At 39.1% G+C, this 14,394-nt stretch overlaps 1 protein-coding gene across 1 annotated transcript in view; it reads left to right on the top strand.

Moving 5' to 3' along the window:
* The window catches only part of VMP1 (vacuole membrane protein 1), an 83,857-nt gene that overhangs the window by 16,177 nt on the left and 53,286 nt on the right, over positions 1 to 14,394 (top strand). The window contains exons 5-6 of the mRNA XM_065418208.1: positions 2,222 to 2,312; positions 4,430 to 4,540. Of these exons, the coding sequence (XP_065274280.1) occupies positions 2,222 to 2,312; positions 4,430 to 4,540 (202 nt within the window). The remainder of the gene's footprint in view (positions 1 to 2,221; positions 2,313 to 4,429; positions 4,541 to 14,394) is intronic.

Consider the following 14,394-nt stretch of genomic DNA (forward strand, 5'->3'; position numbering starts at 1 on the left):
AGGTTGAATAGACTCTCACCATGATTAGGATTGTTACCCCCAACCTGCCTAACATCCCTTCCTAATGGGGAGGTGTAGAGTTAAGTTTCTTACTGTACTAAACATTTGTATTAGAGAAGGATAAATATGAATAAAATTATCAAGGGAGAACAGCATTAATAACAAGCCATCCTAGCATGTTGATAATTAATGGCTTGTGTTCAGATATGAGCCTAGGATCATTTTCCAGCCCAGTAGGTATGCTCTGATGTGGTCTTGGGTAATGTTAGTAGTGCCGTTGTTAGAATGCCCCTTACTGAGGGCTTGTCTTTATGGTGACTTAGTGCTTGACAGGCTTGGATGTGAATCTACAGTGCACCAGCCTGCTGTGTACATCAAAGCACACTGTGAACTTCTAGTGCACGGCTGCAGGGTCTACGTGGCCACAGCACAGCAGGCTGGTGTCCATAGATTCACATCTCGACTTGCTGTGCATCAAGTCTCTGTATAGACAAGAACTTTAGTCAGTTGAGCATGGTGATAACAAGCTGCATTCACCCACTTTCCAGGCCAGAAGCAGAGTGCTGATGTATGGGGCCCATTCAGAGGATTGAGTAACTTAAATGCTGATCTTCTGAAATGACCCATGTGAAAAATAGTTTTTGGCTTATGTAGTGTATTCCTAAAAAATATCCTCTTGCACTTCTTGCTTTCTTTCCGTGTCCTTGGGCTTGTTCCTTTTGAGAACTGTTTTTCCATGTCCCGTGTTATACATTTGTGACAGCTGTTTATTTAAAAATTTTTATCAAGTTACTAAAGTACACCCTAGAAAATAACATTTGAGTTGATATTTTATCCAATTTGATTGTTACACAAGTTTAAAATATAGAAAGCCAGGTATCTGTCTTACATCTTGTATTGTAACACAACAATATTTTGGACACTAACATTATGCAGTATTCACAGAAAATAACTTTCCTGATTCTGCTTTAACATATTAACAGACACAAATTCAGATTGTCCTATGCTGGGTTATACTATATTGTTGTTAAATGGTGCTTTAAAGGGTGACTGTCAATCTAAGAATTGCACTTCTGTCTGAATTCTTAACCTATTGTTACAAGTAACACCAAATATTTCTGTAATTGAAAGAGATTAGTGAGTTTTTACCTTGTTTAATTATGCATTTGAGTGCATTGTGTTTAGTCAGTTTCACTGTTTCCCCTATATGGTGATTCCCCCCTGTTGATTGGGTGGGATTCGCACACTGCAGCAGGGGAGAAAAACGTCATATAAGGGCAGATGTGGTTGTAAAAACACAAAAATTGGCAGGGGATTAGTGTGATACCTGAAACTTTAACTAACTATTTTAAAATTTACTCAATTGCAGTTGATGGTGTTATTTTAAAAACGTGATGAAACAGCAAATTAAAATTTCCGTAATATGGCATTAAGTGAGAGTGTAATTGTGTTAGATTGGCAAGAAAAGTATAAAATAAATGATCTCTCCTTAACCAGCTGTGCACAGCCAAGCACGAGGAACAGTTTTATTGCAGCCTTGTAAAGCTAGATAGACACAAAAGCCAAAGTAGCTGGATCTCAAATTACATAAAGAAATATTTCTCCCCTTCCGCCTCCACTGATAATTTCCTTACACTTGATAATTAACTGGAAGGTTTTCACATTTAATTTTTCTGAGCTGCAACAAGAGACCTTTTCAAGGTTTAATTTCAACAGATTAAGAGAGAACCCAAATAGTTATAAGGCTACCCTTTCTAATGCCACTTTGGCCTACTGGTCAGAGCATATGACTCAGCGTTAGGAGTTTTAGGTTCTATTCCCAGCTCTCCCACTGACTTACTGTGACCTTGGCCAAGTTACTTAACTACTTTGTACCTTGCTTTACCCCTCAGTAAAACTGATAATACGGCAGTACCAGTTATCTTGGGTGTCAAGGCTTAATGTTTGTAGAACATGGAGTTAATTGGATGAAAAATGCTTTCAGTTTGTATAATAGAACTCTTTTATTCCGGTTCCAAGTGAGATCAGATTCCCATTAAAGCATCAAGACTTCTCAGTTCTTTTAAGAGAGCTTTGACCTATATCTTAAAATAACAAATTTGTCAGGCTGCCTTTTTACCCTTTTGATGCACCCCAACAAAGCTGTTCTACAGTGACATAGAGGTGGCTTTGCAATGCATGGAGAAATATGAATGACCCTAATTGTAATTTGTCTTTTAAGATTGTGGCATCGCCGAAGTATCGTGGTGTCTTTTTTGCTGCTGCTTGCAGTGCTTACAGCTGCGTATTATATAGAAGGAACACATCAACAGGTATGCAGTTCATCCAAGTTCTTTTCTTTTGTGGCTGGTACTTCCTGTCTTTCCTATCAAAACATACACTGAGGGGATTGAATAATGTCGTACAGGAATGGTAATGCATCTACCTGAGCGTTCATTTTATGCAGCTGTTAATTCCCCCTGTATTGGGGGGAATTGCACTCCCTTCTGCCACATAGCAAATGAAGCATAGATGGTAAAAATAGGGAAGACCTATCAGATCATTCAGTCCACCTCTCTGCAGCCACATGTATTCTACTTGTCATCCATCTCTGAATAAGTAACTCTGTCCGAGGCTGCAGTGCCGCTGCACATCTGCTTTTCAGAGTGTTCAGCACTGTGCTCTGCTGTCAGGAAAACTAAGGCTAAATGGGACCATAATCTACCAAAATGTCAGGGCTCCCAGGTAGATTGTTTCTTCCTCCTCGCAGAGGATTCTCCAAACCATCTGGGATGGTCTTTTCTCTCCGGAAATAGAATAATCTAATGGACTGAGCATGGGGGTGGGAGTCAGGAGCTCCTGAGTTCAAATCCTAGCGCTGTTACTCCCAGTTCCTTTAAAATGGATTTAATACCGACCTGCCTCTCAGGGGACTTTTGATACTTTTGCATCGATGCAAAAATGTAAACCCTTATAGAAATGTAAGGCTGGGAGGAAGGCAATACCAAGTCTCCAATTTTGTCCTGTGGGAGACAGCCCTGTCAGCCCAGCCCTGCAAAGGAGATGGCTGGTTGGAAGCCATCAGCTGTCCCTTTTTGTTGCTCGGACTCTCTCTTCCATGCAGCCCTTTCAGATTCCAAAAATCTTGCCTAAATCCACCTCCACCTGCTTCCCCATTCAAAAATTTGACTGGCCACCTGTGGTGCTTGCAACATGTGCAGCAAGAGTCCTAACTCCCACACCAGATCTTTTATGTAGTAACCCAGCACAATAACTTTTCTGATTGTAATTGAATCCCTTGGTATAGTTTTGCGAGACCTAAGAATAGGTCAGCCCAATGAGTCATGTACATGGGGAAGAATCTTATGCAGTTTTGAAGCATTAAAGTACATTTCATTCTGCCAAACTGTTAGGCTAACTGCCTTTTAGGTGCTTTTACAGGCATAGTGAGAGCCTCACCTTTGCTATGTAAATGTTTGGTGGTGCTAGAGAAATGACCCTTTGCATTTCAGCTGGGTTTTGATTCCCAACCTCAGCCAGGAGATCCAACTGCTGCCATTTTCGATTGGTGGTGTTCCCCTTTCACTGACTGGCGTTCAATATTGAATATGGCTTCTAGTGCTTGTTTTCTCCCATCCTCTGATGTGACTCATCTTGTTCTTATCCTTGACCTAGAAAATCAAGAGTCTGTTACATTGCAGAACTCCTACACTTGCTGTTCTGTTTTTAACACAGGCACACTTTTATTTAAATCCAGAGGCTAATAGAGTAATCACTTAGAATTCCCTTTCCAAGTGTTCTCTTACCATTGCTTTTATTAAGAAAATATAGAAACACTCAAACTCACCCCATGTAGATAGTGACTAAGTCACTACCATCTGGCTGTTTGGCCTCTGAAATGAGTTGGTGGCTCAGTCCAGTATCTGCTTCACAAAAACTGCATTTGGTAGTAGCTGGCAATTTTGTCAGTTTAGAGTTCAACTGAACTTCCATTTCACCACTAGGTGGCTCTGACAGATTAGGATTGAGGTAGTTTGGCAGAGCATCTTGAGGAAGTTTACACTGCTTCCGTACCTGTTCTGTGGATAACTATGGCACCTTAGTTTCCTGATTATCCATCCCATAACCTTTCACAGGCACTGTGTTCCCAACAGGTCTTTTGCTTTATCATGCAGACGTTAATGGTGGCTGGAATTGAATTACAACTATACCATTGAGTACACTCACTAGTATCCTCTTTGGACCATTGCCGTTTACATATAACATCTTTAACCCTAGCTGTACCTTACATAGATCAGCCTGTTTTGAAAACTGTCTAGAATTCCAGTTCGGTCATTTTGACACTGATAAATTAACTTAAGCACTTAGGAAGAGCAATTGCACCTTTCTTTCCTCCTCCATGAGAATTCACTCATCCTGTTTTTCTTTTGTGATTTTTCTTGTTTTTCAGTATGTGCAGTATACGGAGAAAAAATTCTTGTGGTGTGCCTACTGGGTAGGCTTAGGCATTCTGTCCTCTGTTGGACTCGGAACAGGTCTTCATACCTTTCTACTCTATTTGGTAAGAAACCTATAACTATATTTGCTTTCTAATCATGCTGTTCCTTTTTATAAAGTGCTTTGAGATCTGTGGATGAAAAGTGCTATATATGAGCTAGGTGTTGTATACTTGTGGACTTTAAAAAAATTCATCCTTGCTGTTGAGTCTCTGTGATGTTATCTTTGTTAAATGGTGTTTTGTAACCTTGTTCTGTTGTCTGTATGCTATATCTCATATTGAACTCTTGGTGAGATCCTGCAGTTGAAGATTGTCTTTACCTTGCAGAATTGGACCCATAATTTGTAATAATAATTTTCAATGCTATCTGCACTAATTAATGCACTTAAATAAGCAAGGAAGTTTTCTAGTATGAAGTAGCTGTGACAGATGGAAAATGGGGTCTGGACTGGGCTTTTTAGGATGCTTGGGTTTTTTTGGTAGATCAAAATGTTAATTTTCCTAGCTGAAGCTTCCGAAACGTGCAGTTCATTATTCTTATAGCTCAGTCCACAGTAATTCTGTTTTATAAAAAATAACAAGATACAGGAAAAACATGTCTAGATACTACACTAAATTAACCTCTAAATCTCTCTGAAGAAAACCACATTGTGTTGTTTATCTCAACTTCATTACCTCGAAAAGTCAGGAAAGTTTTGTTTTGGGCCATTGGGTTAGTTGTTTGATTACGAAACAACTGTCGTGGTTTTAAAAAAGGCTTCATGGCTGCAAAAAAATAATTAAAACCATTTTGTGCATCCAACCCCATGTTGTACTTGGAACAGTTACTGATGGTTTAATTTTAGGATAGCTTTAATCATGAACAATAACACATAAAGCATTTCGGGAAACAGGAGAACTCTTGTTGTTTTCCATGCAATAGAGCAATGCCGCTCAGACTGAATGACTGCTGTGTAGGATGCATTCACTTGAGCATTAGGGATGTGTGTGCGTCATAACTGCTTTCCTAAAGTCTTTCTCGGGAGCAGAAAAGGGGAGACATAACTATCATCTTCACTCTGAATTAAGGTAAAAAGAGGTTGTGAAGGTTACTCGGTTGTTAATTTGAGTTATATGTAATGTTTTAATACACTCTGGCTCTGGTTTACTTTATTTTTCCCCTCTGTAAAATGGAGAGATTAGTAAAGAGGAATGTGTGTGCAAATGTAAATAAAAAAGAGGTTATATTTTTATCAGCAAGTGCAGGATAATTGTACATCCCGCACTTAAAAAACAACTCACATTTCCATTGTTTACAGGGGGAAGTTTAAAGCATAGGGTTCCATGTGCAGACAGTTGTTGACAGTAGAAGAGAGTGCATGGAAAATGACAGAGCTCTCAGGATTTCTGTTGAGAATTCTGCCTAGATTTTCTACTGTAAAAATCTTCTGCTCTAACTAAAAAATAGTAGCTTTTCTCTGCTTACAGGCTGGAAGAGACTGGAATGTCTTTTGTATTGTGATAGCACCCAAAAGCCCTATGAATTATCAGGGCTGCATTGGAAGACATGGCTCCTTGCTCCAGTGAGCTGACAGCATATTGGTAAAACTGTAACTGAATAGGACTGTTGGGAAAACTGGACAATATGGACATTTACCCCACTGCGCAGCAGAGCATTAATCCTAGGCTATATATATTGCTAGTTCTGTGAAGTGTGAAAAGTCACGTAGCCACCAAGCATGCCTGAAATCTGAGAGGGTCATTTAATCAACTTGTTGTAACACAGTGGAGAGTTTATAGAGGCTAGAAAGAAACATGGGAGATGCAGCATTACTGAAGAGCTCCACCATAAGGTACAGTGAATAGCCTTTTTAGATCTATAGTAAAGGAGAGTTCATATGTTAAGTATTTTATTTCCTTTAAAATAGAAAAGCAAATGAAACAGGGCAGTGTTCTACTTACATTTGCCTGTTTGAAGCAGGATACGTGAACTGAGAGTTGTGTAGTTTGCTTAATTTTTGTCGAGTCATTAACCTGCCTTAACTGTGTCTGCAGAGTGAATGAGTGAACAGCTATCCTAACACAACATAAAATAACATCGTGTAGGCAGAGAAGCTTGGATTAATGCTGGTTTAGTGAAAGTACTTATTGCGGACTTGTAAGATCCTTCTGTCAATAAAGCTGCTTTCAAGGGCACATCATCTGCCTGCCTAAGTTAAATCAGACATTCATACTAAGCGGGCACAAATCTATGGTTGTCAAACTCTCAACTCCATTGAAAATTGATAAAGAAAAATAGGCTTTATCTTTTGTCTGAAGCATCTTACTTTGGAGGCGAGTGTAGCAATTGCAAATGAGGGGCTATTTTCTCTCTGAACTGCAGTGTGGGCAGATGTTAAGTTTCTTCTATGAAGTTATTTGTGATTCTCATCCTCTTGTCTTAGCCTTGCATTTCTCTTGAGCAGATAATGCCAAATGTGGTGGATTTTGTATTGCAAATGTGAATACTAGGATAAGACCCACCAAACGTTTCCATTTGTGCTCCTAATTCAAGATCTTAACCCCTGCCTTTATTATCTCCACCTCCTAGTTGCCATTCAAACTCTGGCCAGCTTCTGATCATCCATCTACCATAGTGAGTCCATTTAGCGCAGGGGTTCTCAAACTGGGGGTCGGGACCCTTCAGGGGGTCACGAGGTTATTACATGGGGGGTTGCGAGCTGTCAGCCTCCACCCCAAACCCCGCTTTGCCTCCAGCATTTATAATGGCATTAAATATATTAAAAAATGTTTTTAATTTATAAGGGGTGGCGGGGTTGCATTCAGAGGCTTGCTATGTGAAAGGGGTCACCAGTTCAAAAGTTTGAGAACCACTGATTTAGCGTAACTCAAACACTGACTTGTTGAAAATTTACACGTTAATATGGAATTAAATAACTGAGATGTTGACTCCAATTTGAGACATTACTTGAGAGAAGCAGAAAGTTGGACTAGCATAATAGAAGATTCCATGATTGGGGACTAGGTTCTCTTTGAAAATGCATTTCCACAGTACAGTTAAACACTTGGGAGAACTGGAGACATCAACATACTGGTGTTGTGTGCCAACATATGAACCTGTGTGGATTGTGAGTCAGATGACCTTAACGTAAATTCAACAGTCATACCAGAAAACAGCAACATCTAAACACAGATCTTTCAATGTAAAAGAACAGACAAAATAGACTGCTCTGAATAACTAGAGGGAATTTATTATAGGGTATTAAAATTCAATAGGTGTGTAACACAATTAACTTAAGTGCATTCATACAGGAAAAATGTGTGTGCTGTTTACATACTCTCTGGATAAATTGAGCAGAGAAGCAATTTCCCATTATATGGAGGGAATGCTATAAGTTGTCCTAGGCCTGGTCTACGCCGCCGCTTAAGTCAATGTGAATTACATCACTCAGGAGTGTGGAAAAAAAATCACACCTCCCCCCTCCCCCCCCGAGTGACGTAGCTGGCATCAGCCTAACACAGTGTCTACACCACGCTGTGTTTGCAGGAGATGCTGTTCCGCCGACGTACCTTCCGCCTCTCGGGGAGATGGCGTACAGAAGCTGACAGGAAAGCACTCTGCCATCGACTTATCGTGTCTTCACCTGACCCACTAAATCGATGTTGTTGCATCGATCACAGCAGTGCCGATTTTGCGTGCCAGTGTAGACAAATCCCTAGTGGTAAATAGGTAGAGGTAGAGGAAGCATAGATGCTGTTTCTTTCCTCCTTCCATATACACTTATAGAAAATATTGTGCGAACACTCGAGGTCCCAATGATGACTGTTCTGTGGACCATTAACTTGTGATTTTCTCACTTCTTGAGTGTTCTCAACCATGGTGTCACTTAGTTGCATTAACTCAGTTATGTGCAGTAGTGTTGGTCCTGCAGTCGCTAGGTGGCACTACAAATGTAAAAACACAAATCTGTAATGTATGTAGGCTTGGCAGAAATTGATTTTTAGTTTTATAATTTTGACAGATAATATTGATGTCAATTTAAATGTTCACAGTTGCACAAAATTATGGTCGGTGGTGAGACAATAATTATTTAATGACAGTAAATGTTGAGATTCAAAAAGTTAAAGCTTTATACCATTAAAACACTGTCAACATCACATGTCATTAAATATCCTTAAATCAAACTCTAATTCTCAAGCATCATTTTTCTTTTTTGCCAATCTATAAATTTCTGATATAAACTATGGAAATATTTGTCATCTGTTCGTGTGTATGGTGAAATGTACATTTACGGACATTTACCAATAAAAATATAATCCTTAATGACTTTCCAGAATTTGTACCCTACATCAAACACAAAATACTAACTTGTGACTGCTAGGTGCAACTGCAGAGTTTAATGGAAGTCTTGCAGAAGAGCAGTATAAATTATTAGTCCAGGTGAAAATAGGTGTATTCAGAAGTTCTCCAACTCATCATACAGTTATATTAGGTCTCTCAAACTGGTTCATTTAGCTGTCCAATATATCAGATTTTTTTAAATAACCCACAAGCACTCTAGATAAAAGATTGTGTTCATTGTACATTCTCCTTTGTTATTAATATATGTTCACCTCCCATTTTTAACATACTCATTTAAACCAGATTTAACAATAAATTTACTTGTGTACACTTCATTAGCAGGTAAAAGGATTTCTGCTTTGATACCGTTGATGAAAACATTTCAAAATGATGTAAAAATCAAATCAGGCCTCTGTGACTTGATTTGTTGGGAGTGGAGAGTAGAGCAGCAGTAAAGTGTTTTTTAAATTACTCATAATTAATTGCTCATACCAAATCTGAATGCACAGTGAGATTGTTGAAAATGCAATTACATGATTAGATAATAGTGCTGTCAGGCTGACCCATGTGCTTCTGTGCGTTTGTTGCTACTTGCAATAACGTCTTCGCTATTAAGTACCGACTTCTGGGAAGTGCTAGCATATATCATATATGATACAGGTGCATCTTTTTAAAATACATAGCCCTATATTTGATATGTACAATTATAGTAATAGCAGAAAAACTATGCACAAGCAAACTGTTAGCTTGGCAAATAATTCAGTAGAATTGTGTGCAGTAGATCCAATATGTGTATGACCCTGGATGTTTGCTCTCTCTGGCCTAGTTGGGTATTTTCCAAGTGTTAAAACAATGATTTGTCTGGATCCTTCAGAGGATCTCAATCCAGCTACTCGTCCTGCCCATCCACAGAGAGGTAGATCATAATATCAGAAGGTAAAAGAGCATGGAGGGTGGCAGTCCTGCATGAAGGGGTAGGTATTAAAATCTAAAGTAATCTCTACTTTAGGGGTGGTTTCCTGTCAGTAAGGGACTGTGGTTAGTATCAGTTCAAATCTGATTGCTTGTATTTAGGTTTTGTTGCTCTTTGACTACTAGAGGGATCTTATTGAGTGTGCCTGAGTGTCAATGTGTAATATTTAAATGTTATTCTTACACTTAATTGCCATTTACTAGTTGCCTTGAGGAACTTCCTTGACGTTAGACTGTATCTAAAATTGCTGCTCTGGATTGGTGTCTAGTTTCATGCTGTTTCTGTTTTTTTTTATCCAGTGAAAAATACAACATTTTAACTGGACTTTTGGGAAACAGCGCTCACCGTTGCCACTAAGTGTCGCTCTGAGCACAAGGTTGGAATGGAATACGGCTTTAAAATATAGTATGGAAGAAGACTACATGATTCTTCCGATAAATCTTCATTCTGACACTTTTCAAAACAAGTCCGCTGGCTCAATTTCCTTAAGACATTGTTTTTCTTACATCTCTTTTGAAAATAACATTTTAAAAATAGAAATTGACATGTAGCTCTGTAGGGATACAAAATCTATTTGGCCACTAATTCAGACATTTTTTCCATCGGCCTACTGCTTCTTTCTACGGTCAAAAATAACTTCTCACAAATTGCTGGCATTTTCAAACAGAAACAGAATGAATCACCTAGTTACCAGAAGAGCAGATGACCAAAGGTAGCTAGGCATATGCAAGGAATTTATATCACTTAAGGAGGTCTCTTTGCTGTTACAAAAAGTAATGAATGAGCTGCCAGTTGAACTTGTGACCATATGATTGGTTTGCAGTGCATACTTTAATAATGATTGACGCTAGGTGGAGCACTTGTTTGAAGTATTGCTTGCAAATGCTGTGTAGTGTTCAGCAAATCCCCTTGCCTCGTGACTTGGTTTCAGTTCATCTCTGGCATAGAAATTGCAAAAGTAGATGAAACTGAGACAAACAGAAAACAATTTCAGAATTATTGCTCATTTTAAAAAAACCTGTGCAGAAACAAAAGGTCAGTGGCCTCGTGGAGCTGATAATTTGTTTTCTGTCCTAACGTTGATGGCTAAGTGGAAGTGAATCCCTTACGGATCAGATATGTGGGGGGGAAAAAAACACTTTCAGCTGTTGGAGTTACGTGATATTTGTAAAAATGAATTTGTATGTCTAATTACCACTAGAGCCAAGCGGAGCAACTGTTGAATAGGTTTTCATTGATAGTCCTGGTATGAAATAGAACAAACAGGAAATATAAGAGTGTAACGAGAACCTCCAGGCCTCACCCACAGTGGCAGAATACAGGAATGCATTGTGTGTGGATGATGGAAGGGACGTTAAATTCTTCAAAGCTTTCATATCTGGGGTTAGTCTCTGTAACGAAACCTCAGTGAAAAATCTTGTAATAAAAGAAAGGAAGTGACATTGCAGTAACTGCCGTCCACTACAAGTGATAAAAACAGTCTTATGAAGACAGAAGATGAGAATCTTCTGTCTTCTCATCATAAATATGTTGTATTCTCCTTACAACTAAGTGGGCACAGAAGGAGTGTGTTTGGATTCCTTCTAGGTTGGAGATTAGTTCATTTTTGTGCTTAAATCCGTTCTGGGGTTTGTTTGATTGGGCCAGGAGCTCACAAGCTGTGCTTCCATGAGCTCAGCAGCTTGGAACTGAAAAAAGACCCATTTGGTCTGACCTAAATGTCAGGTAATTCAGTTTGGGATCTGCTGACTTAAAATCCAAACATCTTGTGCAATAATCACTGGTTAATTAACTTGTACAAATACTATTGCCAACCCCAATCATTCATAAACCATGTCAGGCCCTCTGAAGTCATGAGGTTGCCTTTAAATCATGAAATTTTAAACAAACAACAAATATGGGGGTTCTTATTTTGCCTCTCGGTTTTGGGCCTTTAGGGTATAGTCAGGTCGTGGTAGTTTTTTTTTTTTAGTCTACATGGCAGGAAAATCTTATTTTTCTTAAATGAAATCTGCAATTTCTTTGTAATCATCAAACTCCAGGAGCTGGGCTTTTAAGAACACCGAATATCCCAAGACTCATGGTAAAATTGCAAGAGCTGGTAACACTGGAGATGGGTTTTGTCCAGTTGTGTGGTAATTTTGTAAAGTGGTCACGCTATTTCCGAGAATCACCAAACTTGTTTTCATTTCTGCCCTGTGCTGGTATTGGAACAAAGTTACTATTTGGTAATGTTGCAAACCCCATGCACTCACCTGCCTTTCCAGCCTTTGATGGGCAGAACAAATATTTTTCAAAGCTGCCAGAACGGCAGCCTCCATTTTGTTGTTCATGTATAAAATGTTGCTATTAAATTATTGACTGGGAGATTCTCCACTACTTTGCACGGAGTCTTACCCTTCTCATATGGATCCTTCAAAATTAATGTTAGTAATTAGAAGATTGATGGGTTCCATGTGTGTAGAAAAATGTGAGAAACAAACAAAGAGCTTGCTTCTTTAGCAAGATGGGGAATGTGTTTTCTTTCCCCCCTGCGTGTAATTCTTCTAGTTGAAGAAAGTGTCCATTTCCAGTTTGCATCATTCTTCAGTTTGCATGTCGGCTTACAAGCCTAGAACAAACTAAACAAGGGTCAGTTCTGTCCTGTCCAATATCTGGGATCAGATTACCGTTGTTGACCGGGTAAGGTAGTTGAAAAAAAAATGTGTGTTGAACACAGAACATGATTCAAAAATATATTGAAATGGAGCCTGTTTGTATGAGGATTGTTCGTTACTCTGTTTCTGTCTCATTTGTTTCCTTCATGCCTTTAAAACCAACTTCCTTTAGCTGTCCTAAGCTATTTACAATGAACTGAAACATCCTGGAACACATGGATGAATATGGAGCTTAGAAAATTAATTCTGTCTATCACTGTTTGATGGGAACGCCTCGTTAATTTCCACATGGGCTGTATTCTCCTTGATGCTGGAAGCATTTAGACTAAAAACACAACTATGGATTGCAAGAGTCCTAGTGGATTAAACTGTGCAGTGCTACCAATTTAGTTGGGTAAATTTCTTATGCTAATTTTCTTAAGTCTTCTCTCCAGGTGAAATCAGATTTTTTTTAAGGGTGCCTGTCATAAAATGTGAGTCTTGTGGGACAAACCATGCTAATGTTTATCTGTCTGTATTAATCGTAAATATATACAGAGCAGGGAACTGAATTCTGAGCGATCATAGAAGTGTTGTGTGTGTCTTCCCAATGGTGTTTAAACTGGTCATACATCAGAATCTAGACATCTTTTCTGAAGCCTGAATAACATTTGAATCATTATAATAAACCTCTTGCAAGAGGTGAAGCAATATACTAGGGAATGGCTTCCTGGCACTTAGTCTTTAAATGTCTATAAGATGTTAGTGTAGTAGTGGCACTTAAACAATATTGAACATTTTAGCCAGCAGAGGTGACTTGGAGTTGTATCCAGCGAGGGAGGAGAGTAGATGCTTGGCATGATATTTTGATCTTTCAAAGATTGACAAGCTGCATATTTCAAACTCTCTTATGAAAACAAGTTTTGTTTTTATTTACTCAGGTTTTTTCCGCATTGTGCCTGCAATTCAAACTGCTTTGCTCGGAGACCCTACAATAATAAACCTAGTGTATTGTGTTTTCCCAGTCATGCACACATCCTGTTATTTGTTCTGTTCCCATATGCAGATTTGAATTTTGTATGTTTCATGTTGCTCTTTGCTCACAAGAACAGGGCAGAGAGAAGGCAAAACAGAACACAGCAAACCATGATACAGCTGAAAAGGCTGAGTAGGCTTTAACACCGTCAGTTTGAATTGCTATTGTAATGTGCTCTTCACTGATCATAAAAATATATCCCTGGTTAAAGGAGGAAAGTGGGAGAATGCAGACCTGAGGACAGATGGGTGTTGAGGGAGGACAGGAGCAGAGTATTAACCCTCACACTTCCTACCTTGCCTCACATTTCAATTTTGCCCATATGGGACCAGAAATCTGCTTGTAACTGCTACTGTGGGGGCAGAAGGGTGTTCTGGGTGGCATCTTTAATTTCCAATAAGTATTCCTGTAAAATGGCTGTATTTTGTTTTACTATCGCGCCAACGCCGGCGTTTCTCCTGGAAGTAACACCGTGGCTATGCTGCACGTTGAACGGCACCACATGCATCATCCCCTGGTGACTCTTGTTCAGTTGTGTTTGGAGCTTGTTGTTCATCATCTGGGATTTCCATTAGCCATGCTCTGAGGGGAAAGACTTTACTGAGGTGGGAATAGAAAAGTGCTAAATTAAATTTCTAGGTTCCCGATGTAAAATTAGTGCAAATATGGGAATACAAAATTAGTACATCAAAGCTAGCCCAAACGATTTGGAAGGCTAAAGAAGCTCCAAGCTGAGAAAACTACTTTGTTCTTAACTCCCGCTTTACAGCTTGCATTGCAACTCAGATAATATGTGAAATCATTAGGCATTCTTGGGCCCTAGTGATATGTGGATAGACTGGGTTGATTTCAGAAGAGGGAGGGAAAAAAACTTCCCAGAGTCAGAAATCTGCATGTGCTCATAGTCTGTACTTATTAGATGAATATGGACTAGCAACCTCTCTGATTCCA

This window comes from Emys orbicularis, chromosome 17, assembly GCF_028017835.1.
Source record: "Emys orbicularis isolate rEmyOrb1 chromosome 17, rEmyOrb1.hap1, whole genome shotgun sequence".
In the NCBI taxonomy this organism is placed as follows: Eukaryota; Metazoa; Chordata; order Testudines; family Emydidae; genus Emys; species Emys orbicularis.